This window comes from Perna viridis, chromosome 12, assembly GCF_037379345.1.
Source record: "Perna viridis isolate PV_CMFRI_1.1 ecotype Kerala chromosome 12, ASM3737934v1, whole genome shotgun sequence".
Lineage (NCBI taxonomy): Eukaryota > Metazoa > Mollusca > Bivalvia > Mytilida > Mytilidae > Perna > Perna viridis.
Genome location: NC_142456.1, coordinates 2388567 through 2414096, shown reverse-complemented (window position 1 = coordinate 2414096; position 25530 = coordinate 2388567). Strand labels below are relative to the sequence as shown.

At 33.6% G+C, this 25530-nt stretch overlaps 1 protein-coding gene across 7 annotated transcripts; it reads right to left on the bottom strand.

Annotated features, from left to right (window-relative positions):
- Positions 1 to 1604: 1604 nt before the first annotated feature.
- Positions 1605 to 21645, bottom strand: LOC148600753 (uncharacterized). Of its 7 annotated transcripts, none has more exons than XM_088554648.1 (16): positions 21551 to 21645; positions 19905 to 20145; positions 18355 to 18510; positions 17432 to 17651; positions 17038 to 17061; positions 13940 to 14085; positions 12339 to 12534; positions 11689 to 11735; positions 10643 to 11029; positions 9755 to 10123; positions 9070 to 9201; positions 6079 to 6208; positions 5152 to 5322; positions 4364 to 4464; positions 3520 to 3696; positions 1605 to 2411 (listed from the first exon to the last, which is right to left on the bottom strand). In XM_088554648.1, exons 2-16 carry the CDS (start codon positions 20130 to 20132, stop codon positions 2214 to 2216), a joined length of 2682 nt encoding a protein of 893 aa, XP_088410774.1. In that variant the 5' UTR covers positions 20133 to 20145; positions 21551 to 21645; the 3' UTR covers positions 1605 to 2213. The 7 variants fall into 7 exon arrangements, with proteins under 7 accessions (XP_088410774.1, XP_088410776.1, XP_088410777.1 ...); XM_088554650.1 differs by having other exon boundaries at positions 5152 to 5319; XM_088554651.1 differs by having other exon boundaries at positions 18355 to 18501.
- Positions 21646 to 25530: the final 3885 nt, after the last annotated feature.

Below are 25530 nucleotides of genomic sequence, written 5' to 3'. Positions count from 1 at the left end.
AAGCAACAAATGGCACCATCTGGCAACCATAAAAAATGTCATCATTCAAACTTCTACAATGTGAGTTATATATAATGAAGTCATGCAAAAAGTAAAAATTTCATTCATTCAACAGATCATTACTACAATTTTAACAAGACTTGGTGAATAAATTTAATCATTTTCACCCATACAATCACTAAAAATGAATTTTAAATGGAAAATAATACTATGAATGACCAAATATTGAAAACAAAACAGGACATCTACGGGTACATACAGTATACCTATTGTAAATACATAACGTGGGATGAAAGTCTCATCAGTAGAAATAAAAGTCCAAACACTCAATTAACACAGGATAAAAATCCTTATGTTAATAGATATTACATAGAGTGAAGAACTAAAGGAAACTTAGGAGTCTGGACCTCAGACAATCAGTTGTAGCAATGTTTTTGTTTTTCCCTTCATGAATAAATTAAAAAAGATGACATTTAAGTACAACCAAAATCAGTGATTGAGATATAAAGAGAGGGCATGTACCATTTATCAAATTCAGGTTGAAAATGTTCTTTTAAAATCAGAAATTTATACAATAATGTTTTGCTAACAGCCCATTTAAATGTCATTAGAAAAACAGCCAATCTTTTATATTTAAGTCAAAACCAGTGAAGTCAAGGTCATTTTTAATTAACATAACAAAAATGATTACTGGGACTACAAAAAAACACAAGAAAGCTATCTACAAACATTGAAAGAATAATCTGCATCAATTTAAAGCCACTGATCAATGTACATGGAAGGACTCTATATGTGGGCAAGATATCCTAATGGTTTACTTGCCTCTTTCTGTAAGGCAAGTGGGCAAATACACATTCCAACACTTGCTTTAAAAATTGACCAAGAAATATTCAAAATTTATATCCATAAGGCTGCATTGAATATGTACAGAGCTTTATAAAATTAAATTTGGTATTTTTACTCTATAATTTCATGATGGAAAAAATATGTGTAGATGGACCATGTATATTACTTGTTGGATCTGAAAGACCAACTATATTTAATAACTAGATTTTCAGTTAAACAGGCTAAAACTATTACACAGAAAATTTGGCCAATATTTGAGTAGCAGACAGGAATGAAAATGTAACAATCATTTTCACTTGGCCTAATAAGCTTATAGGAGTACAATACAGCTCAAGTTAACTTTGATATTTCCTTCCTCAGTCGTGTAAGTTAAAACAGTCACACTTTCATCACTTCTTTTGAAATTTCCCATGTGACATAAGGTTGTTCTATGAAGTTAAGGGAAATCTGTCCTGAAATGTTTTTTTTTAATTCTGCAAGAACATGCAATTGAATATATATATGAAAAAAAGTATTCAATGCAGTAACCTTTTCTAACTTGCATCAATTTTTTAATTGTGTACAGCCTGCCTATTTTTTACAGATGACATCATATATTGGACGATTTGATTGCACAAGAGCAATTTTAATATCACTGCATGCTTTCTGTGGTAATAATTATAGCATTATACAATAAATCCTCAAATGATACAATAAATTGATTAAAACAACTGCCAAAGTACCATTCTGTGTAAGAATCAGGATGTGGGTGCACGTTATTTTTCTTAATTTATTTTTTTTTGCCTCAAAAATATTCGATACATCTAGAAAACAACTGAAAACCTATTTAAGTTTATCCTGAAGTATCTATGGCGTAGATATTTTTTACTGCTTATATTAGGGAAAGTGTGGGTAAATTTTCCCGCCAATTTTCATAGTGTATTTCAACTGAATCTGACTAATCAATATCTTAAAAAAGCTAACTTTACAAACATTTGATGGATATTCCAGGAGGTTATGAGGCATAAAAACTAGGATAATAAAAACAAATTTGTTTTTTTTTTCTTCATGTACCACACCTTACACCCATTTTGCCTGATTCTTAGAAAGAGTAGTACTTAATATGCTGTATAACAGAGAATAAAGAAGGCTTTCTGTTCATAATGTGCCTATTTTTGCAGTGAAAAGGGAAATAGCAAATTACATGAGATTAATAGTTTCTCTTCAAAAATACCATAAAAACAGGTAAACAACTGATTATGTATTCCATTCTTTGAGCCTATTTTACAGCTCGTCTTGCACCAGATAAAACAATATCAATTCGTCATGTCAGATCTTTGTGCAATATACAGTTTTTAAATTTGAAAATTTCATTATGAAAGAAATTTTCAATCATGACCATCTTTCAATGAGTTAATCTTGGCACAGATTTTTAAGGCAGGCCCAAGTTTCATGCTCATTGTTGTCATTAAATGATCTTCCTTCAGTAACATTAATGCCTGGCCGTCTATTTCTTGTGACCTGAACTCCTCAGCGTAGGGGGCACATCCTGGTAGAGATTTGATGAACTCATATACTTCAATAACCTACAAATAACAGGAAATACTCAATCAAAACTAATTAAAAAGCCAATAAAAATTAATTGATAAGTTTTTATCCCTGCTCATCCCTCGAAAATACTCCTGCCTTGATTTTTTCTATTTTTTCAAATTTACGATTTCTGACTGTTTACATGTCCCCATTAGGTGCGGCGTGGGTTTTAGAGCTTTAAACATACGGCTTACTATCAATATGTACGGAAGAATATCTCGCTAGCTATGTTTTACGTGTTTAATAGTTCCATCTGTATCTCGTAATTTAGACAAGTCACATGACAAAAAAAAATAAAATCCTCCCACCCATCTCACATTTTTGTCAACTCCTGGTTGAAAATCTTGCCATTTAATTAAGTTGGCCAAATCTATACATTACTATGAAAGTAAAATTGTTTGTGTATTCAACTGATCCATGTCTTAATAACAAAAGAAGTGAAAGTAGATGTTGATGAATATTCTTTGTTAAAACAAGGTCAAAGGTCAAGTGATGTTGTTCATCATATTCTACACAGGAAAAATTGCATTATATGTTTTCATGTTTTAAAACAAATTGAAACACATGTTTAGGACCAGTATGATAAAAATATGTGCTTTTAAAAACACAGGAAATCCTACATTTTCGAAATAATATGAAAACCATACTATTTTTATATGTGAAAGTGAATATCATGTGTCTTTTATTTATTTGTATTTCATGAATTACTTAGTTATTCAGAAACATATGATTTTCATATGTTTTTCAGGGTGGTTTCTAAACATATGAAAAAACATGATAAACATGTGTATTTCAGGTGTTTTCAAAACATATGAAAAACATTTAAAGCATTTTTTCCTGTGTAATCTAATGAAAAAGCGACAATAACTCTACTGAGACATACACAACTCATTTAATTATTGTGGTCATACAAGAAGTAACCTTATGCATCCTTTATGTGCATAAAAAAATCATCCCTCTAGACTTAAATATTCATGGTCTTTTATGGTTCTGTCACAACAACAAATTAAGATTTCAAATGAAATGTCAAGTTATAAAAGCTAAAAGCACCACAAAAATAGTTGTTAGCTACATAAAATAGTATATTCTCAGTATCTGACTTACATTCCATTTAGATGGGTGTGACTTGGGAGCATCTATTTCCATATCTGTTTCACTATGCGAGTGTAGATGAGGAGGGGGTGGTGGAGATTCAGGTGTAGCACTACTGTCTGATAAGGAGGAGTTAGACATATCATCCAAGTCATATTGGTTATCTTTCATATCAGAATCCAGAGGAGACTACAAAAATATAGATTGTTGGTAAAATTATGACACTAATGAAGTTGTTCCTACATGCCAAAGAACGCAAAGATTTATATCATATACATAACTTTATCTGTATTTTTTATCAATAATGGGATCAAATTTAGGTACTTCACTTAATTAGAAAAGTACATGTAATACAGATTTAACATTTAATGAGGCAATGTTACAATTCAAGAATAAATGGGTTTCAATTTTTTAGGCATTTTCAGCAGTTTAAGCATAATATTTAGTGAATTAATACCCACCTATTGGAAATTATCAAAAAATATTAGAAGCAAATGATACTTGCAAAGTTTTCTCAAAATTACACCACATTTGAGCTTAAAATAAAAATTTGCATTCAAATATGTCTTCACAATGAATTGAAATACATCCCACTCAAGTATAATTTGACCTGTGTAATTAACATTTCTAAACAAATTGATTTTAAACTATGTAAAAATGTTAGCAATAAGCTGCAGATAAGGTATGTAGATTATCATATTACATGGATCAGTAGTTCAGATTTCAGAATGATTCAGACAGTATACCAATTCAGAAATAAATGGTTAAAAAACAAGAAACTTGCAGAAAAATTGAAGCTTTTTTTTATCTGACTGATATCAACAGAAGTAAACATTAAACATCTAATTGATTTTACCTTAGGACTATAAGCAGGTCTACTTCCACCTCTACCTGGCCTCCAGCCCTTCCTAATGTTCAGAGGTTTACCTCTCTTTCTCATAAATCTACCAGCAAGAGCTGAAATGTATATAGCAAAATTATCATGTCTGTTAAGCCTTTTTTCATATTATGTCTGTTTTTCTAATAACTAAGTAAGATGGCAATTAAACTATTTGTGCAACACTTGTTCAGCCAATACAAAGTAAGTCATCTATCTATATAAATTTCATTTTAAATTCTACATTTTTTCATAATTTTTTATATAATAATCATTGTGGTATATCATTCTTCCTTTATGAATACTACCCTTACTTCCTGAATACCACCAAGAAACCCTTCCTGTTCAAACCAGAAAATTTTCCTATCTTTGTTATCAGATTATAAATTGTTAAAAATTGAAAATAAAATGAAGAAAATATCAGTATTTTTTTGGCAAATAAGGACTTAAAGGCGACAAAACAAATTGTGCAAAGAAGAGTGATTTTGTTATACCAGTTTCTTTTTAATGAACAATGCATCAGATCATTTAGTGAATTTACCCAAACACAAACTAAATGCTAATCAGTATAGTATGATACATACTGACTGCAGTTTAGGGTGGTATACTTGATAATATTATCACCCTCAACTTCGTCTCTGGCAATATTCTTCCTTCAAGTGGTAATCTAGTATACAACACTGAACTGGTATAAGAAGGAAAAAAAGCAATATTGAAGAGTTAAATGAAAGAAAATACAAAGATTATGGTCTATAATTGTTACTTACGTGGCCTACCACATCCTCGACCTCTTGGTTTCATCTGTGATATTCTATGGGCCACGTTATACCTCTTAGCACAGATCATAGAACAGAATCGTTTGGATCTCTTACTGAACTTGGCCATCTGCTCCTCAGTACCACAAAACTCACACTTCTCAAACACTGCTGGTTGTTCTACTGAGGAAATGTTAAAAAAAATACTTTTAACTTTTTATTATTCATGTTATTTATTTCATCTTGTTCAACATTTATCATTGTTGACTGTACAGGGTTGATGTGTACTAATTTTGATCAATGGTTTGTACTCAATTTCCAGAGCATCATTTATTTTCGATATACATGTACATTATATTTTGGAATTTGTTTACAACTGAGAGGAAAAAAGTAGGATTCAAACCTACTCATAATTGGACAATTATGTGGTGTACATGTAAGACCACAAAAAGATGTTATCAAATTATTTATCTATAAAACTCATTATGTAAGGAGTGCTTTTAAATGCCACTATTCTATATGAGCAGTCGCATTGCACTGACTATATTTTTACAAGTACTATACTTGTCGCTGAATGAAAACAACTTTCTGTAATGATGCTACAGATGCCACAAATCTTACACAAAATGTCAAGATGATACCATCTTTAAATCAAACTGTTTTTCTGGCAAAAAATGTTTATTTTTTCTTTGATTTTTTTTAATGGCGGTATTAAGACAATAACAGTGCATTAACTTGACAAAAATTTTATGTTTAAATTCAGCTGGTGAAAATACCCTTAGACAGCCAAGTCAACGCACTGTAATTTTTCATTTCTCACTTCACCTAATTCAGCTAAACTAGTGACAATGCCTTGCTATTGTAAACATCTCCAGTGCAAGTCAAAAATTCTTCTGACATTAGTAATCAACTGTACTTCAGATTCCTTTTTTAGTGTACCTTTTTTCTTAACCTCTGGGGGTGACTGTACAGGACTATTAGACATTCCAGGGGAGTTACTATCTGTATCCATTGGAACCTGACCTGGCTTGGGTGGGATGAACTCTGTCAAAAGTGATGACCTTTGAACCTATCGAAAATATAAAACAGAATATGAGTAGCAGAATAATCCATCTCAGGATTTCAAGTGTCAGTCTTTTATAATATGTAATGGCCTTTATTGCAAATTCAGGCCTCACAAAGTTTAACCCCATAAGAACAAGTTAATACTTAAAATTTAATGATAACAAAATGTGTAAGTCAAGTCACCTTAGCTCTAACATCTGTGTGGTTTATGTAATTACTGTGTATATTTGTGACGAAAATGAACACACTTATGCTTTTAACGTGACAGTTATTCATTAACACATAACAGAAATATCTAACAGTATTTTTTTTTATAGTTGCTTAAATGAACAAAAGCAAATGCTAAATGCTAAATCCTTCTTGGGCTCTAAATGCTGAATCCTTTTTGGGTTCTAAATGCTAAATCCTTTTGGGCTCTAAATGGTGAATCCTTTTTGGGCTCTGAATGCTAAATCCTGTTTGGGCTCTAAATGCTAAATCCTTTTTGGGTTCTAAATGCTAAATCCTTTTTGGGCTCTAAATGCTGAATCCTTTTTGGGCTAAATGCTAAATCCTTTTTGGGCTCTAAATGCTAAATCCTTTTTGGGCTCTAAATGCTAAATCCTTTTTGGGTTCTGAATGCTAAATCCTTTTTGGGCTCTAAATGCTAAATCCTTTTTGGGCTCTAAATGCTAAATCCTTTTTGGGCTCTAAATGCTAAATCCTTTTTGGGCTTCAAAATTATATTTCATTAGCCAAGTTAAAACCTGTCACAGTAAACTTATGCTTTTTTTCAGGCTGAGTGCAATAGTCTGGATTTCAATTATTGCTCTTTTTTAATTCTATCCTAGCATTAATGGACTTAACAACACGACTGCATTAAGAAGAAGGCAAACAGTTCATTCAGGGTACAGTTTTAAAAGTTTTTGCTATTTTCATGTTTAAAACACAACTTTCCATTTATTCTGACTGCCTGATATTTTGATCTTAAGTGTTCGCCATGACATTAGAAAATATTGGCATTTTTCCAATGACAATGTTTTATCTAAATGACTATGACATTGCTAATTAACAAAATAATGCAAGTTTTGACATCTCAACAGAACACTGCATCAGACTCATTGTCATATTTTTTGTCACAACTTCAAAACTGCAGAAATTCTGTACTGTTCTATGGTATGGCTGTTTTATCTACTTCATGGTTTAGATATTTGTGATACGACACCATGGGATGATATGAACTAGTGATATGAAAACATGCACGATTGGTGGCAGCGAGTTTGGGATGCACTGACTTAAAAAAATCTGATTGCTTTGTTAAAGAAACATTGTGATGTTTCTAACATTGTTCTCCAGTCACAACTGGTGACATTGTAAACACATAATTGCTAAATTTCTGCCATGGCAGAACTGAATGTCAAGTGATCAACACAAAGAGATTTTAAAACTTGTGAAACTAAATGCTGCAAAATATCAACTCACTTTCTACATTTACAAAATCAAGACAAATTTGTCAATACCCGTTGGTTTAGATGTTGATATTAAATAAACTGAGTTAAAATTTTGTGATATCTAAGTTTCACTAAATAAGAAACCTATAAATATCTATTACTTAAGAGCACTTTTGCAATGTTTATAAAAAAAATTACCAATCAGGTGCTAAAAGTGATTGACTTTATAACATTTACTGTGTTTGGGACAGTTATAACATGTTGAGAATCAATTAATAAGTAAATAGTTATAATTAGGTCTTGTATTAAATTTGTCACTACTCAAAAAAGATGTTGTCAAAACTTGATGAAAAACCAATCAGTTTCTTATTAGGAGTGTTTCAATAAGACACAGATTGTATGTATATGGAAGTAGTTATTCTGTGTAAAGTATGTATGTGGGCTCTTTTCTTAAAGATGACTCAATACAATTTTATGTCAGTTGTGTTTAGTGCAACAAATGTCAAATACAGGTTCTATTAAAAATACGATGATAAACTGGACAGAGTGAATGACTGAATTATAATCATGAGTGCCTAAGAATGTTTAATGAGTGTGCTGAACTTGTTCCACATAACCGTGCACAAGTTAAATTTTCAAGTATTCTAGGCACAAGTTATTATATTTGGTTATTTACATTAACAATTAATTATCCTATTTATTTTATAGGTTTTTCTCCTTTATTGATTGCTGTTGTAAACATCCATTTTAATTTGTGATCGGCATATTGATATTCCAGTTGTGATGTTTTGGATGGAGAAGTCCACAAGTGAAATTGCCTTATTTATTTTACACTGTGAATTATCTCCATTTCATTTACATAGGGAACATTTGATGAATCACTGATAGATCTATAAATATTGATGTCAGACATACATATGGGTAACAACAGAGTGGGCTGAAGTCCAGATCAGTCCAGAAACAAATACAACACAGACCAAATAATTGACTTTATGTAATGTTAAGGTGTTGAAATATTAGATAAACAGAATATGATATGGATATGTAATAACACCTCTCAACCCATATATATAACCTCAGGCAAAATCTAAGGTTAATGTCAGTGTCTCATGGTTGTTATGGCATGTGATATGAAAATAATCAACATTATATTATATATTTTTTGACAACTGCAATGGGTGTGATCATGAATGAAGCATTGTAATGTAATTACTTATGATTGGTTACAATTTAGACCCATGTCCATCTTGTTTGACAAAGCACTCTGTAACATGTATCAGTATGAGTGGCTTAGTGGGAAAAACTCTGGCCCCTATTGTATGACGAAACCCTCAATAACATGTGTCAGTATGAGTGGCTTAGTGGGAAAAACTCTGGCCCCTCTTGTATGACGAAAGGCTCGATAACATGTGTCAGTATGAGTGGCTTAACTTACCGGGAATGGCTCTGGCCCCTCTTGTATGACGAAACCCTCGATAACATGTGTCAGTATATGTGGCTTGACTATTGCCCTCTGTTTTTCTATGACAACATCTCCAGGTTTATCTATAGCACTTGGTAATTTGTCCTGTTAAAATATACACAAAAAGGTCAACTTGCAAAATATAGAAAACAGACCATGTTAACTGTAAATTCAGAAATAGCTTGTACATTTTATTACAATTTTGTTATCTTTACCAATCACATATCCTTTATACTAAAATTTCATCACACAACACAGCAAATTTGGATGATACAAATCATTACATTGTACTAAGGTGCAATAATTTCCTAAAAGATTATTTTGTTCAATACCGTCTGCAATGTCAAGACTATTGGTAAAATAGCAGTCATCAAGTCAAGCTATCAATATTAAAATTTAAGGCTTTTAGGTAACGGCTTTCAGTAATTGTATTCAATAATCATAAAATATAGGTTATAATATCAGGATAAGTATTATCATATATAGACTTCTATTTTTGGTCAGAATAACATATTCATTGGACTCACAGACTACCCCCATATTCACAGTACAATAAACTCTAACCGAAATTGAGAGGTAATGACAACTGACAAATTAAAAATTGTTTAAGACCCAAACTGTGACATAATAAAATCTTTTTCTATTTTCTGTACGTCACCTTTTCATCTTGGAGCTTTTTGTTCAACTCTGCTATGGTATTTTTCTTGGAAGTCTCCACCTCTGAATCTGATTGGCTCTTGAGGACTATTGACTGGTTCATTTGATTCACAGGGGTGACAGGTTTGGACTGGCCCAAAGAACCAGATGCTCTTGCCTGTGAGAGAGCAGATGCAACAGTATTTGTAGAAGCTGTTGCCATGGCAACAGGAGCTCCTTTACTCTGGCTTCTTGGTCTGCCTCTGTTAGGATGTTTTGCAGGAGTAGGGGCAGTCACTCTCGGTCTTTGGGTCACAGTTGGGTTGATCCTAGCAGTTGCTGTTTTGTTTAATGGAGTTATCATGGTTTTGCCTGCCTGAGTACCAACAACCTTAAAAAGCACATTATGTGTTTATTTGACTTGAAAATTTACAAAATTGAATGACAATAAGTTTTACTTTAGTGCATGGCTTCATTCTGAAGAAAATTATAAACATACATGTTATACTGTAGACACATTAGTTTTTGTCAGAGTTAGAAATAGTAGCCTGCCCGTCAGCCCCTGACTGGCTATTTTTGGGCAGGACTGGCCAATATTAGCAAAAATTTATGTAGCCATATAGTAAATTTATTGAAAAATTGTATTCAGGGCTGGCTAGAATTTGAGTAAGTTTCCTACCATGTTTTTGTGATTGCTAATTTTCGTGAATTCTGTCATGTAAGCATGTTCAGGGGAATTCAATCTTGTGGTTTCAAAATATGATAAGCATTATATAGTTTTAAAAAAAATAAATTTTGCGAGTACTATTCTTTGCCCTTTTCTGCCCTCTGCAAAAAAAGGAAAATTACTACACTTAGAAAATCAATATATTCATCTATTATTGTGGTATTGCCCTCGAGTAATATTTACCTGTATTCCAGCCACTGCAGCTTTTCCTGGTACCCCTTGCACAGCATCAGCTTTCTGGGCACCTAAATTCTGGATCCCTGTTATAATTCCCTGTTGGGGCTGCAAAGGGTTAGCTGCTCTAATAAACAGCTGTTGTCCAGCTAAGATCCCTTGTGATTGGCCAGTCCCTGACAGTAGTGGCTGATGGGTAGCCAATGGAATAGCAGCTTGTTGCTGAAGGTTGGCCATGGCTTGCAGCATTGCTTGGTTTGTGTACAGGGGTTGAGAGTTGATGATTTGATTATTACTGGAGACAACTTGTGGCTGAGATAGTCTGATTGCTGCTGCTTGGGAGGTCAGCATCTGTTGGCCATTGCTAGCAACAGCAACTGAAAATGTCTGTCCTTTCTGTAAACATAATTAATTGTCAAATTATTTTTGTAAAGGAATAAGAATGAAAATTGTCAGATTATTTTTGTAAAGGAACAGTAATGAAAATTTCCTCAACTAATGACAAATCTGTCAAATTTCTGAGGGTGTATATTTTCAAAGCTATATTAAAATAAAATAATAAATTTATTTCAAATTACCTGAGCCAAAATTGTGTGCAATAATTGATACATGTAGTTAAAAAAGGACCAAAAGATAACTTATGCAGTCAGTTACAATATGCTTATCCTAATATGACATGTCTTAAACTTCCTGTGCAAAGTATAAAAGTAATGAATGAGTGAAAACCCTTTATCTGAATGATAAGGGGTAATCACAATCAAGCACTATTTTACAAAGCCAACCGAGAAAGTGGAAATTGCCAAAATCTGAAAGTAAACATACGGTAAAAAAGAACTATAACAGCACGATCTGAAAAGCAACATTGTGCTTCATAACAAAAAAAAAAAGAAAATAATGTCTGCACAATGTACTTCTTATTTCAAACTCATTTTAGTTTCAATTTAAAACCAACAACAGGGAAGTGGAATATTGACCAATTCAGCAATGGTTTCTGACAAGTAGGTATGACAAATACACAGAGATGTCATTGAACTTATATAAAAATCATTACTTACAGAAGTCACAAAGGCTTGAGAATTAGCTACCTGATTTGGGAGGACACCTACAAAAGAGAAAACATAATATTTCACTATTGATGTCATCATCATGTTTATCATAAATCATAATTTTCAATAAAAATTTAAACTGTAAGCAGACAAATAAAAGGATCTCCTCTACACATGTAAACTCTTAAATTGGATCATCTCCCCTTCCAAAATATAACCACCATTCTATATGCATATCTGAAAATGATGAAATTTTAATTAAAACCTATTTAGAATTAAATCAAATTGCTTTATTCCCTATATTCCAAGAAACAAGATATGAAGTTGTATGCTTTGTTATGATACATTTGTAGGTTATATGCTCCTCTCTTTCCAAAAAGTGAAAAATGGAAAACACATTTTACGGGTGGGGTATAAGGATGATAATAAGTGTATTTGTAATTTTTTACAATTTGACGAGTTGATGATATTAACATTAATATACTCAGTGAATTGTCCATATAAACTTAAATATACTCACTGAGCTGTTGATATAAACATTAACAGACTTAGTTCTAAGGTGTGTAAATAAACATAAATGTACTCATGGAGATGTCTATATTAACATTTATTTACTTACTGAGTCGTCCATGTACAACTGTACGAATTTTTGTACTTACTGAGTTGTCCAAGAACAATAGGTGTCCCTGGCATGGCCTGTGTGGGCATGATAGGTTTGCCCGCCACAAGAGCTGTCGCTTGAGCCTGTTGTGTTGTAGTTGTCTGCCCTTTGTTATTCATTCCTTTGACAACCTGTGATGGAGAACTTGATACTACTGGCTGTGTGGCTGAAGCTGCAAAACTCATACTGACTTGCTAAAAATGGGATTCAGGAAACAAATTGGTCATTGTAAATTTAAAGTATTTTTCACAAACCTACAAGTTTAAACCAGATCAATAACAATGAAACACATTAAAAATCATTACCAAGAACATGAACAATAACCTATGTAAAAGCTTGAAATAAAGTTGAAGGGAATTGTACAGATATTTTTGTTTGGGTGTTTTTTAAGAAGCCAAGTAAAATTTGTTGATTCAAAAATCTGCAAAACACGGAAATGTTGTCTCACTACAGAAATTGATACCAATGAACAAGGATTCTTCACAGTTCTGTAAATTATTGTCCTTTATCACTTGTCATATTATAATTGGCCTTTTAAATTAATTTAAAGTTCCATAATGCAAGTTTCAATGGTTGCAAACTATACTCTGTGTCACCTTCAACTTGACACATCAAATTTTGAGATTGCAAAAAACTGACTGACTTTATTAAATGAACATTTCTAGTGGAAATGGCACGTAATTTTCCGATCTTAGCAGAAGTTGATCTGATTGGTCTACAGGATTTCTTGAAAAAAAAAAACAGAAATAAATTATGCAAATTAGTTGTTGCTAGGCGACAAAGTTGGCCATGATAGAAATAAGTTTACACTGGAAATCCCTGTAAGGAATTTTAAGAAGGTGTAGTTGCAAATTCAACTGACCAAAAGCGATGTTTTTATCTACATTGTATATCAAAAAGTAGGCCGGTGACCCAGAGTACAGTCACATTTGTCAAAATGATAAAAGCACCACAATATTTTGCTAATTAACAGATTTTTATTCATCAATAAAAGAGCTTAGGAATGTGTAAAAAATCATATACACTCCTTGAGATGTTTAGGTTTCCCACATGCACGAAACTCAAACGCACGCTCACCAAACTCACGATAAACGAATGCTCCTAGCGTGCGTTTAAATGCACAATAGACGAACATTCACATCGTATGTTTAAACTCAAAACAGACAAACGACGAAAAATAATAATATTGACATATAATGAAGACAGAAAAAATAGAAAAAAAATTAATGAAATTGTATAAAGTAATAATAGCAAAAAATATAAAAATAACAGTTAAATCAAGGAAATAATTAAAGTACAAAAATAAACAAACGGTCCTATCATACGTTTAAACACATGCTCCCAGAGTGCGTTTAAACAAAGGCTTCTAATGTGCATTTAAATGAACGCTCTTAGCGTGTGTTTAAACAAACGCTTCTGTCATGCATTTATCGTGTGTTTAATCGAACACAAAACAATGTGTTAACGCACGATAATAGATGCACGAACGCTAAAATGGCAAACATGAACGTCTCAAGGAGAGTATTAGAACAATTCATTCTCTCATACAGAGAGATAATTCTAACATCAAAACTGGTATGTATACATTACTTCGTTTACCTGTGTAGGTGTGGTAGGACTTGGAGACAGTAGTCCTGGGCTGTTTATACCTCCAACAGAAGGAGGTCTTCCCTGCATAGCCATAGCCATATTAAGTTGTTGTTGTTGTGTCATATTCATGTTCATAGCACTGGCTTGCATTGCAGCTGAGGAGGAAGACAAATAGGTTTATTCAATAAATTAACAGTGAAAACTACTAGTCGCTGAGCTGTCATCAGCCACCAGCCCTGCAGTCCACCCCCTATACATCACCTAAATAATAACCAATTTTCCTCTTTAAGAGCTAACTTAAAGGTGTGTTTACACTTCAAGACCTTTTGGTGATCTTTGGAAATACTTTAATAATTGGTTTTAGGTTACACACTGGTGCATTTGTTGTGTTTCACCACATCTGTTCTTTTTTTCTGGAGAAACTCAAGTGTTTGGAATACTTTTAATAACAAGGCAGAAATTAATTGATTTAAAATGTGTTCTGAACCAGTCATGCATAGAACCTACCACTATAATGTAGTGAAGTTCTACCTAGGTTACTATCACCAAAAAGCTTACCCATAACTAGATCTGACCAATTTGAGATTTTTATATCCTTCTCTTACAAGCAAATATGAAATAATATCTAAATGTTGTACAATGAAACCAGTCAAAACCCCCTGTAGAGTTTGGTTTAGCATGGTATTTGGTTTAGCATGGTCTTTGGTTTAGCATGGTGCTTGGTTTAGTATTGTGTTTGGTTTAGCATGGTGCTTGGTTTAGCATGGTGTTTGGTTTAGCATGGTGCTTGGTTTAGCATGGTCTTTGGTTCAGCATGGTCTTTGGTTTAGCATGGTGTTTGGTTTACTAAAAATACATTTGAACAGATATAAAGAGGCTTTGGAAAGTGTCAGGGTTATGACAGAGTTTTCAAATTTCTCAGGGTCTGGTTATGACAGGGTTTTCAAATTTCTCAAGGTTTGGGTTAGAATGGGTTTTCAAATTTCTCAGGGTCTGGTTATGACAGGGTTTTCAAATATCTCAGGGTTAGGTTAAGACAGGTTTCACTGTACATTCAATGGTTGTTACCTTTCTAATATTGATTCAGTGTATTATATTGGACAAGTTTTGGGCATTGAACTCATACTGTAATCATTTATGACAATTCACTTTTGGAAATGAGTTGGGTTTCAAACAATGCAAAACAATTGTATGATTATGGTTTATCATCCTATGGTAAATATATCATGCATTTCAGGATGAGACAGATTTACTGATCAAACAGACCCTGCATTGTTCTAGTCCAACACACTGAGCTGGAATTTCAATGTCCTTGCTCACAGAAGCAACAGCCAGCAGGTAGGCATGTAAACACACTCGAACACATTATTCTGACTCCAAGCCGTCATCACTCTGTCTCCTTTACTACTGATTGTTTGCAGAGAAGCAGTGACTCAAATTTTAAAATCTTTGGTCCGACTCAGCTGTGGATCGAATCCATGACCTCCCGCAATTGAAGCAAGCACACTACTATGAGACCACTGAGGTGGAAGTACATGTATGATAAGAAGAAAGAGGAAAGATGTAATACTACAGTGATGAAAACTGGAAAATACAGGGCATAAAAAAACAAAGCCAAGAACATTAAAAGGACTGTAGACAGAGAAATACTTCAGGCTTTATACCTGCGATTTTGTCATTTAAGAGCAAAATGCAATTTTCATTTTAATAATATTGAAAAGAATTCTACTTCAGTTATGTTAACAATTTAATTTTTGTAAGTTAGAACAGTCATAACCCAATTACAAATAACATTAAAAACAGAAGAAATTTGAGTATCAAACCTGATGCACTTTTATATTTGCGCACTGTTAGAAAAAAATTCTATGTCAATCTTCATAAGTAATGTATTTTCAGGTTAGGATGATACACACATTTAGAAGACCTTGAGGTATTTTTTTAAGGATAATTGGAGAAAGAATTCTGTATGAGTATATGAAGTCATTTAAGAATGACAATTAACAAGTCCTTACAGCTCCTATGCTGCTGATGCATTGCAGAGATGGATCCAATTCCTTTATTACTTTCAATGTAATTGATTAAATTACTTTGTCAAATGTATGATAAAATTACATTAATGATTACAGCATTACTGAAAGTAGTTGATTAAATTAAGGATTACATTGGCAAATAGTCAAGATTACATCTGATTACAATGAATCAATTGAAAGGTTTGGAACATTTTGTTTATGTTAGTTGTATTTTTCATAATTTGTGACTTTCACTTGAACTTTTAAGAACCGTGGCATCTGATCATCAACAATCTTTGAACTATATGCATTATCTATAGAAACCATTTGAGGCTTTAATATTTCCATTGTAATCATAATGTAATCATAAAGTAATCAGAATTATACAGTATTTTGAAAAGTAATTATTTTAATTAAATTACATGTAATCAGATTTTTGGCTGATTAATGATTACAATAATTACTTGAAGAAATGTAATCAATTACTGCATTTTAATGATTACAATTACAATTACCCCATCTCTGATACATCGTTTGACAGGTGTTTTTCCATCTTCAATTGTTTATCAGTTGGAAACATTCAATAAAAAATTATCAGTTTTTAACTTTTAATTAACATGTTTATAATAAATAAAAGGTTACATAAGTATTTGTTTAAGAAAGTGTCCATGTAGAAACCAGATAGATCCTATGACACAAGTGGCGCACAGTAAATGATATAACATAATTCTTTTTACTGAAATGTTATTAGTTACATTCTTAACTTTTTAGTTAATTACAAACAAACATAATTTTTAAGAAAACATGAGTTTGATACCGGTAATGAATATTTCTTTTGGAAACAAAATTTGGCATGTTCCACTCACTGCCTGAGTCTAAATGGACACCCTCTTTATACATTAGCTCTTGAATATTTATGAAACACCAAACTTCTTGTTGCTTAAATATCCAGTGAGATTATATTATTGACAAAATAATGTAACAGCATTTTTTCAGAATATTGTGTATGCAAGGTAAGTAGAGAGTTTTTAAGGATTTAGAGCCAAAAATCACATACTTCATGGGTATTTAAGAGAAATAAAAATATTCTATATTTACGCTCTCTGTTTGTGTTTCCAAGTGCTGGAATATGAATTGAATGATTTCAATACAACAATTTAATTCTGATTGTTTTGGTTGAATCAATATTCTACTTTGTTTTTCTATAGAATAATTAAGCCATGCTTATTTGATTCTGTGCATGGTAGAAAACAGGTAATTTTTTTTTTAGATAAGCTATACCACACTACTCAGTGGAAATAGTACTGGCTCATACACTAGAAAAATCCTTACCCTGAATTAAAGGAAACCAAACAGGGAAAATAATTTAAGCAGTTGAAGGAAATTCTATATATAATACTCCATTGAAAAAAGTCCTGAGAGCTGTGCAAGTTGAGAACAAAACAAATTCAAAAACCTATGATAATCTGTCATAATGATATTCATTAATTACCTTGCATTGCATTCTGTAACATAATCTGTTGTTGATTGTAAGGGAACTGTGACAGTTGATAAGGAGGACTGTGTAACTGTGGTATCACTTGAACTTGAGGGATACCAGGTGTCCGGATACCAGACTGAGCCAACTGGTTACCTGCCTGAGCCAGTTGGTTACCAGTCTGTATGATATTAGGTGTTGCACTAGTAGGCTGAATTTGACCTGTTTGCTGCACCTTTAATAAAATGCATTGTTATAGCGTAGTAATTAATTTAGATTATGATACTGACAATATCATGTGGAATATTTCGTCGAGCTGGTGAGTTGGAGTAGAGATGTTCCAGGTGATGTCTGATCCAAAATCAAAAGTACACATGTAACAATTATTCTGTTAATCAGTAATCTAATTATTGTATTTTTAATCATTTTGATGTACATTTAGTTTTAAGATTATTTTTTTCACCCAAAAAGTCTAATAGTGTGACTATGGTGCATGACGTTATTTTCATTCTAATATCTAAGGAAGAGCTGATGTAATAATCACACCCAAAGTTTTGACAGAAATTTTCAAATATCTAGCAATGTACAAGAGATAGAGAAATATCAGTCAAAAAGATCAAAAAAAAGAGTAAAGATTACAGATAATTGTAAATATTACGTCAAAACTAAGATAAACCCAAATTGGCAAAGATAAAAATTACAGAAGTACTTATAATACAGGGCTGCCCTGGCTTCCAAAATTCTATCAGCAGCTACCAATTGTTGTCAATTTTCAAAAATCAGACCCAACATAAGGGCCAGAAGTGATCTTTTTAAATGTAGAACAGGAAGTCTGCTGATAATTTATGAAAAACATGTACCTCGGATTCACTTTTGATACCATGCAGGTTTTCAGTTCGAATTTAAACCAGGACCAAACAAAAATATTTGATATATACCTGTTGAACATTTTGAATCTGTTGTTGTTGTGCTTGTTGTTGTGACTGTAACTGTTGTTGTTGAATGGCTTGTTGTTGTTGAATGCTAGGTTGTGCTTGTTGAATTGTCTGTTGTTGTTGATTGGCCTGCTGTTGAACTTGCTGTACCTGTTGAACCTTTAATTAGTAATTACTTTACATGTATATAAAGGTATTAGGCCAAATTAAAATTAAGTTTGTTTCCCCTTTGCTGACCAGGTCTGTAAAAAGCCGCCGGGTCAAACAATTATTTTTGGGAAAATTGGTCTTTTTTTTTTTGCTTTCGTAATTCCAGAAAATGTGTCCGTCATTGGTCTGATACAAGAATTAATCGTAAGTCACTTCCGGCAGTCACTTAAACACTTCATCTTTTTTTCCTTGTGTTCCAGTGATAAATATGAAGGTTGATTAAATGCCAAAGCATGGCAACTGGTGGTGTAAGATACCTCACGCTGTGCGTTTCTGCCAGCTTTGAGAGGCAAGCCGAGAGGAATAAATCTAATCGGTTACTATAATTTGCAGATGACTTGATATGGCGAGATGTATTAGACAAAATGTTGACAGAAGAAAACAATATTGTCAGAAAAAAAGATCAAATCACAAAAAAAAAAGCCAAAAAAAAACAGCTGCCTGCCTGGACTGCCTCAAAATCATGACTCGGACAAAGGGGAAACAAAGATTCTTTTAATAGTGGCCTCACATATCCAATAATAATAACAATTAATTCATAAATCCTTCAGCCTCGTGCAAATGGGTATTGCATTAAGCATCCACTTAAAATTTCTGCATCCTCTTAACCACTATATCAAATAAATATTGCTGGACCACTGGCAGCCTTTTCAAAATTTCTGCATCCACCCCTGAACTTTACATCAAATACTTATTGTACTATTGTTGAACTGCTTGTTAAGCACCAGCATCTCCTTGTCTTACATAGTTAGAAATAGTAGCCTGCCTGTCAGCCCGACACTGGCTATTTTTTGGTATGGCTGGCAAATTTTAGCAAAAATCTACATAGCCATATGCAGATTTTTGGTCGTTCCCTCCGCGGGACTCGAACTCGTACTGCTGTGACATCTATGGCAACACCGCCTGCACAAAGTCCAGCGCCATAGACCACTCGGCCAGCTAGGCTATATAAAAATATAGCTTTCGCTGGCCGGGTCATTCCTCCTCGTAGGATTAATCTAGGGCTGTAACTTAGTACACGATGTACGGTGGTACGGGACAGTTCATTTAGATGTTTCAGACCTTTCTATACGTTTATATATCTTCCCTGTATCAATTTGATCCAATGGAGCAGTGTAGCAAATAGAGTCGTCACATTCTGAGACGTTGTACATGTATATATATAAACTGGTATTGGACTGCTGGCTGGACATGCTATAGCATCCCCTCTTTTAAAAATTACTGCACCCCCTAACTTTTATCCTTTATATAAAAAAAACTGCTGTTGTACTGCTGGCATGGCATGCCATAGGACCCTCTCCTATTGGAAATTTATGCCTCATCTTAACCTTTACATTAAATACCTGCTGCTGGACTGCTGGCTGTTGTTGTATTTGTTGAGTTGGTTGTTGAACAGTAACAACAGTTGGTTGTTGCTGAGTGGTTTGTGGCTGTGTTTGTACAGGAGGATTGGTAACCTGTGGTTGAGAAACTGTTGCTACTGATGCAGGTGCTTGTTGAGGTGGCTGTTGATTGGCCTGTGACTGTTGGGAAGCCTGGCCCTGTGAAGGCTGCCCTTGTTGCTCTGTCATGTTTTCAATTCTTCTATGCAAGGAGAAAATAGAAAAAATTGATTCTACATGCACATTAGGCATATACCTGTTTGCAAAAACCTGGCAAAAAAACATAAAATGATAAAAATAGAAGTTACATGTAATGTAAAAGTACAATGTACAGCAAAAAATCAAATCATAACAGTAAAATTTGGCTAAATAAAGAAAAATAATATTAGGTCCGTGAGGGCAATATTTTCTATTTTAAGAGCACTAGTCCTGTTACATATATGTAATTTTGTAAATTTTTGTACTTGAGCATTTCTCAAATGTCTATTATAAACCTCTTCAGTCATGTCGGTTCTATTTTTTAGAAGATATTATTTAGGAAAGCTGAGACCCTTGTGTAGGTTGTCAATCAAACAATATGCTTCAACAGGCTAATATTGTTCACATGAAATTCATGTGAACTGAGCATCACATGAACTTCATAAGCATGATTTACATGAACTTCATGAAGGTTTTAAAGGTTGATGATAGTGTAGATACAATTATTGCATGAATGCTAAGCAGTGTAATTTATGAAAAAAATGTAATTCATACAAATTAATGAAAATATAAGGATATAAATGTAACAAATGTCTCTAGTGTTTAGAAACAATGAACCAGTCTTTGGCATTGAATAAGTGATTTTGTTACCCTGAATTTACTTCAGAATATAGGCTGTGTCCCCTAGCAATTATGCAAATTTCCCAAAAATTCCAGTTTACTCCCACCTATTCTGTTTCCCACTAGCCAATTTTCTTCCCAAAATCCAACAAGAGGGGTATTTTTTAAAAGAGTAACAAAATCACTGTGATTGTGAATGCTTTCAACAGTAGAATTTTGAGATCAATATTAGATTGAAAACAAGACTTAAGTAAAAAAAAAATAATAGCCTTGTTTTCTGCTACTGGCAAGAAGAAAAAATAGGTAAGTACATTTGTATGTAGGGAAATTAATGTGAAAACAATCTAGACTTTAACAGTGCTTGAGCCAAAATGAGCATAAAATGTCTAGGATAGGCAGGAAACGAACATATTCTGCTTTGCCTTACACATAGTGAATAAAACATTGAAATAAAAGACAAATGAAACAGAATCACAAAATCTTTTGCGATAGAAAATATAGACCTCAACCTCATTATGATCATTCATTAGGCCCTTGCGAAAAAGCTTGACAGTCCTGTAATTCAAAATTATGAAGAAATTAACTCATATTCTCTTATCAATCTGAAATTCTGCCCTGTTACAGATAGGAAACCAGTTGAGCTACACAATTTTTTTAAACAATCATTTTGCTGCTTTGGTCTATACTTTGCATTTGTGACTTTTCGCCTCGCCCAGTTGACAAAAATATACATAAAGTGGAAGCTATGAGTCTATGAGGTATTCTGGGCAAAAATTTAAAACCATTACCTAGTTTCAACCCAAGAAAGCAAGTTTTACAAAACAAAGAAGTTCGGCTGATTTGTCGCCATTTTCAGTTTACACCGGAAGCGGTGTTTGGGGCGAGTAAATAAAATTGGAGAAAGTAATACATGAACCCCGTGCGTACGTGTTTATAAAAGTGATTTAGTCCTTCACCGAAAAAAAGCTATAGAAGATTAATCAAAGACATCTTCCGGACCACCTCAGTAAAAGTATGATTTCGTTTTTAAATGTTTTGACAAGAAAATCACTCAAAAAATATTATGATTCAATCTGAGGATCCAATAAATGACATGCGAATTCGTTTAGTTTTCATAATTTAATTTTCTTAATGAAAATATATGACCCCTACCGCCTCAGGCTTTAGAAGAATTTAAAAATTATTTGTGTCAAAGTTCTGCTTTTTTACTCTATCAACAAGATATTTTATTTTCGAATTAGGATTGCATCTATATCAAAGTTGCGTTGCAAATATGATATTTCAAATGGTCATCGGTGGAAATAAGTTTCTGTTTATGGATGCAATGTTAAAACTTACGAATTTGCTTGATTATATCCAACTAAGAACATTTTGTTTTCTGAGTTTCCGCGGAATTTTCAAATGAGAAAGGATATATTTTTTAGAACATTGTTTCATACACCACCCGCTTGACCCATTGGCCTGTAAAACTATGTTTTTATACAAGTTCTTACGATCAATAATGTTTCCTTTTTTTAATTAACAGGTTATGCGGAATGACCTGGTTTGCAGTAGTTCACACTTGTAAACCGCGACTCATAATCCTAACAATTTATTTCATTCGCAGAGTGCATGTGGACCAATCGATTTGAATGCTACAGTTCCAAATCAGGTTATACAAAATTATCTAGTTTGCTCAAACAGAACCAATCAATCATAAAGCTTGATACAAATTCATCATTTATTTATATACCAGTATACTAAAACAATATTTATATTGTGCGCCCTTTTACACCAAAAAGCATGAGTTGGTACGCTCTCATGTAGAGTCAGTATATACAGCCGTCTGTCAACACGGTGTAATCTGGGAACTACGCTCGACTGGTTTTACATACACTCTTTGGTTCTGCATATACTTTATAATTCCGGCACCCAAAATAAACATATACATCTTTTGTTATCAAACTTTTAACATTATCAACAACTAAATCTGTATGCCATCTGTAGATGTACACTGAAATCAAACTAGGATACTATGAAAATCCTTACTAAACGATTTGACTATTAACGCATACAAAGTCCTTCCGTCTTACATTTGCAAAACCCGAAAGGGTATATAGCAAAGGACGTTAAAATACCCTCAGTCAGTAGAAATACATTCTTCGTTTGATGAGGTCTGGGATTGGGCCTAACTCTAACAAAGCAGCTCAGTCGCTAGCAGGGCATACTTTGGCCGAGTTATTCGGTCAGGTATCCCTGGGCTCCGCCACCAAACAGTAACAACTGTTACTAACATAATCCTAGTGAGGGGCGGTCGGACGAGATCAACAAGTATAGTCAAAATGACATTTTTTTAAATAAAAAGGGGCGGTAGTACCTCTGCGTCCTTCTGGATCCGCCACTGATTTGTCCCATTCTTAATTTCTATTCAATTGAATTTAATTATTAAATGTTGCTACACTTTGTTATATAATATATATTAGTAAATTATGAAGAGAAATAAATAATATTTCAACGAATCAGCAATGCATATCGAAAGCACAACCTTCGTCAGTTGCAGATCAAAAAATGCGAACAGATGCAAAAAGAAATCTATTTAACGTCATATTCGTGGTAAGTTTATGCATAAGTCTATGGTGCTTGTTTAGAAACAAAGTTCGATTTATTTATTCTTCTTAGCTTCTATTTATACTCCACTTTTAATTTTAATTTATCTTGGCGCCAATGCATGACTAGTGAGCTTTAAGTGTGTCATGTGATAGTGTTTTTAAAGTCGGCAAAAAATTCTATATATGTATCATCCAATTTCAAAAAGTACAAGTTATATAGTTTTAATGGCGTTGAAAACACACGTATCCAGCTTACGACGAAGCTGTACTTAGTGATTGAAAGTCAAGAAACTTAACGGAATTATAATATATTCTAATACATTGTACATGTATATAGACGAACAAATAATGGCATGATTACAACGAACAACATAATATTCATTATTGAAGAACAAAATCAAAAGCAAAAACAAAAAAACAAAAACAAACAAACAAACAAAAAATAGACAAAACAGACGAAACACCATGAACAACACCTATTAATTAAATGATTACAAAAGGTAGCTAAAGAATAAAAGAGCACCTCTGACTCCCTTAAAAACTAGGAGTATGAAACAGGTGCACCGGTAGGGTACTCGTCCTTTGCTTCTATAGAAATGCTTATATACAACGTAAAATCTGGGTATAAACGGAAGAAGGATACTAAGACAAATTTTGAACTAAGTTCAACTGTTCCCATGATGGAAAGCATCACACCGCAAGTTCAGCTGTGTCCGTAGTGATGGCCACACCATAAGTTCAACTAGTACCATGGTTATTATGTCCAAGATGGAGATGAACACACCACAATTTTAACTGTTCCCAAGGTCTTTATACCCATTATGGAGAAGACCAAACCATATAAGTTCAATTGTTCCTATGGCGACGGCCAAAGCATAAGTTCAACTGTTCCCATGACGGAGAGGACCACAACACAAATTTAACTTTTCCCATGGTGGAGATGGCCACAACATAAGTTCACCTGTCCCCCTGATAGAGAGGACCAAACCTTAAGTTCAAATGTTCCCATGGTGGAGATGGCCAAAACGTAAGTTAAACTGTTTCCATATGGTGGCGATGACCACAACAAAAGTTCAACCGTTCTCATGATGGAAAGGACCACACCATAAGTTAAACATTGGTGATGTCATGGTGGAGATAGCTATACCAAAGGTTCAACTGTTTCCAAGGTTCTTATACCCAAGGTAGAGATGGCCGTACTATTACAAGTTCAACTATTCCCATGATGACAGAAACACCATAAGTTAACTGTTCTCATGGTATAGAGATGGCCACATCATTAGTTCAACTGTCTCATGGTGGAGATTCCCACACCATAAGTTCAACTGTTCCTATAGTGGAGATGGCAACAACGAACGTAAGTGCAATTGTTCTTACGGTGGAGAGGACCACACCATAAGTTAAACTGTTCCTATGGCAGAAAGGACCAAAGACCTCACCATAAATTCAACTGTCCCCAATGTGGAGATGGGCCACACCATAAGTCAATGATCCACAAGTTCATAATGTCCACCGTATGACATTAATGAAGTTGTGAATATAGTGCGACAGACGGAACTAGTGCGATAACCTTAAATTATTCCAAGATCAGAGGCACAAGTTAAGGTTTAAAGGCATTGATCAAAGGCTTACAGAAGTTTTTGATATAATATTTTTTTCACAGTTTTTAACTAAGTACTGATATTAAAATTCAGAGGAAACAAATTTAAACTTTGCCGCCAATGGCTACGGCAATGGAGCATACAAACTTCTTTTTCATGCATTACATTGGAAAAAAACCCCCTTAGTAGTAGGGAAAAAATCAAACTCTTTACGTTGACGTACTCCCAAACACTTAGAGTGGGGAAACGCTCTCGGACCCACGTGGGGTCTGGGAGTAGATCAGAGCGTCAACACAGCAGCCCAGTCGCTAGTAGGACATACTCTGACTGAATTCTTCAGTCAGGTATCCCAAAGGCTGGACTCCGCTACCTCAAACTACTAACAGACATCTACTAACACAATCCCCCGCAAAGGGCGTTCGTGCGAGATCCGCAAGGAGAGTCAAGACCGTAAAACCACAAATCGGAACAAAAAAAAAAAAAAAAAAAAAAAAAAAAAATCAGTGGGATAAAATTTATCCTGTGCCACTCATATCATAGGATCTAGCTGCCTGATTTTTACAAGGACAGCCTGTTAAA

Coding starts and splice junctions, on each gene's coding strand:
- LOC148600753 (XM_088554648.1), bottom strand. CDS start 20,132: ATGACAGAGCAACAAGGGCAGCCTTCACAGGGCCAGGCTTCCCAACAG. Junction 11,736..12,338: donor TATTGTTCTTGGACAACTCA/GTAAGTACAAAA, acceptor TCTCTTTTGTAG/GTGTCCTCCCAAATCAGGTA. Junction 5,323..6,078: donor CCCAGAGGTTAAGAAAAAAG/GTACACTAAAAA, acceptor ACATTTCCTCAG/TAGAACAACCAGCAGTGTTT.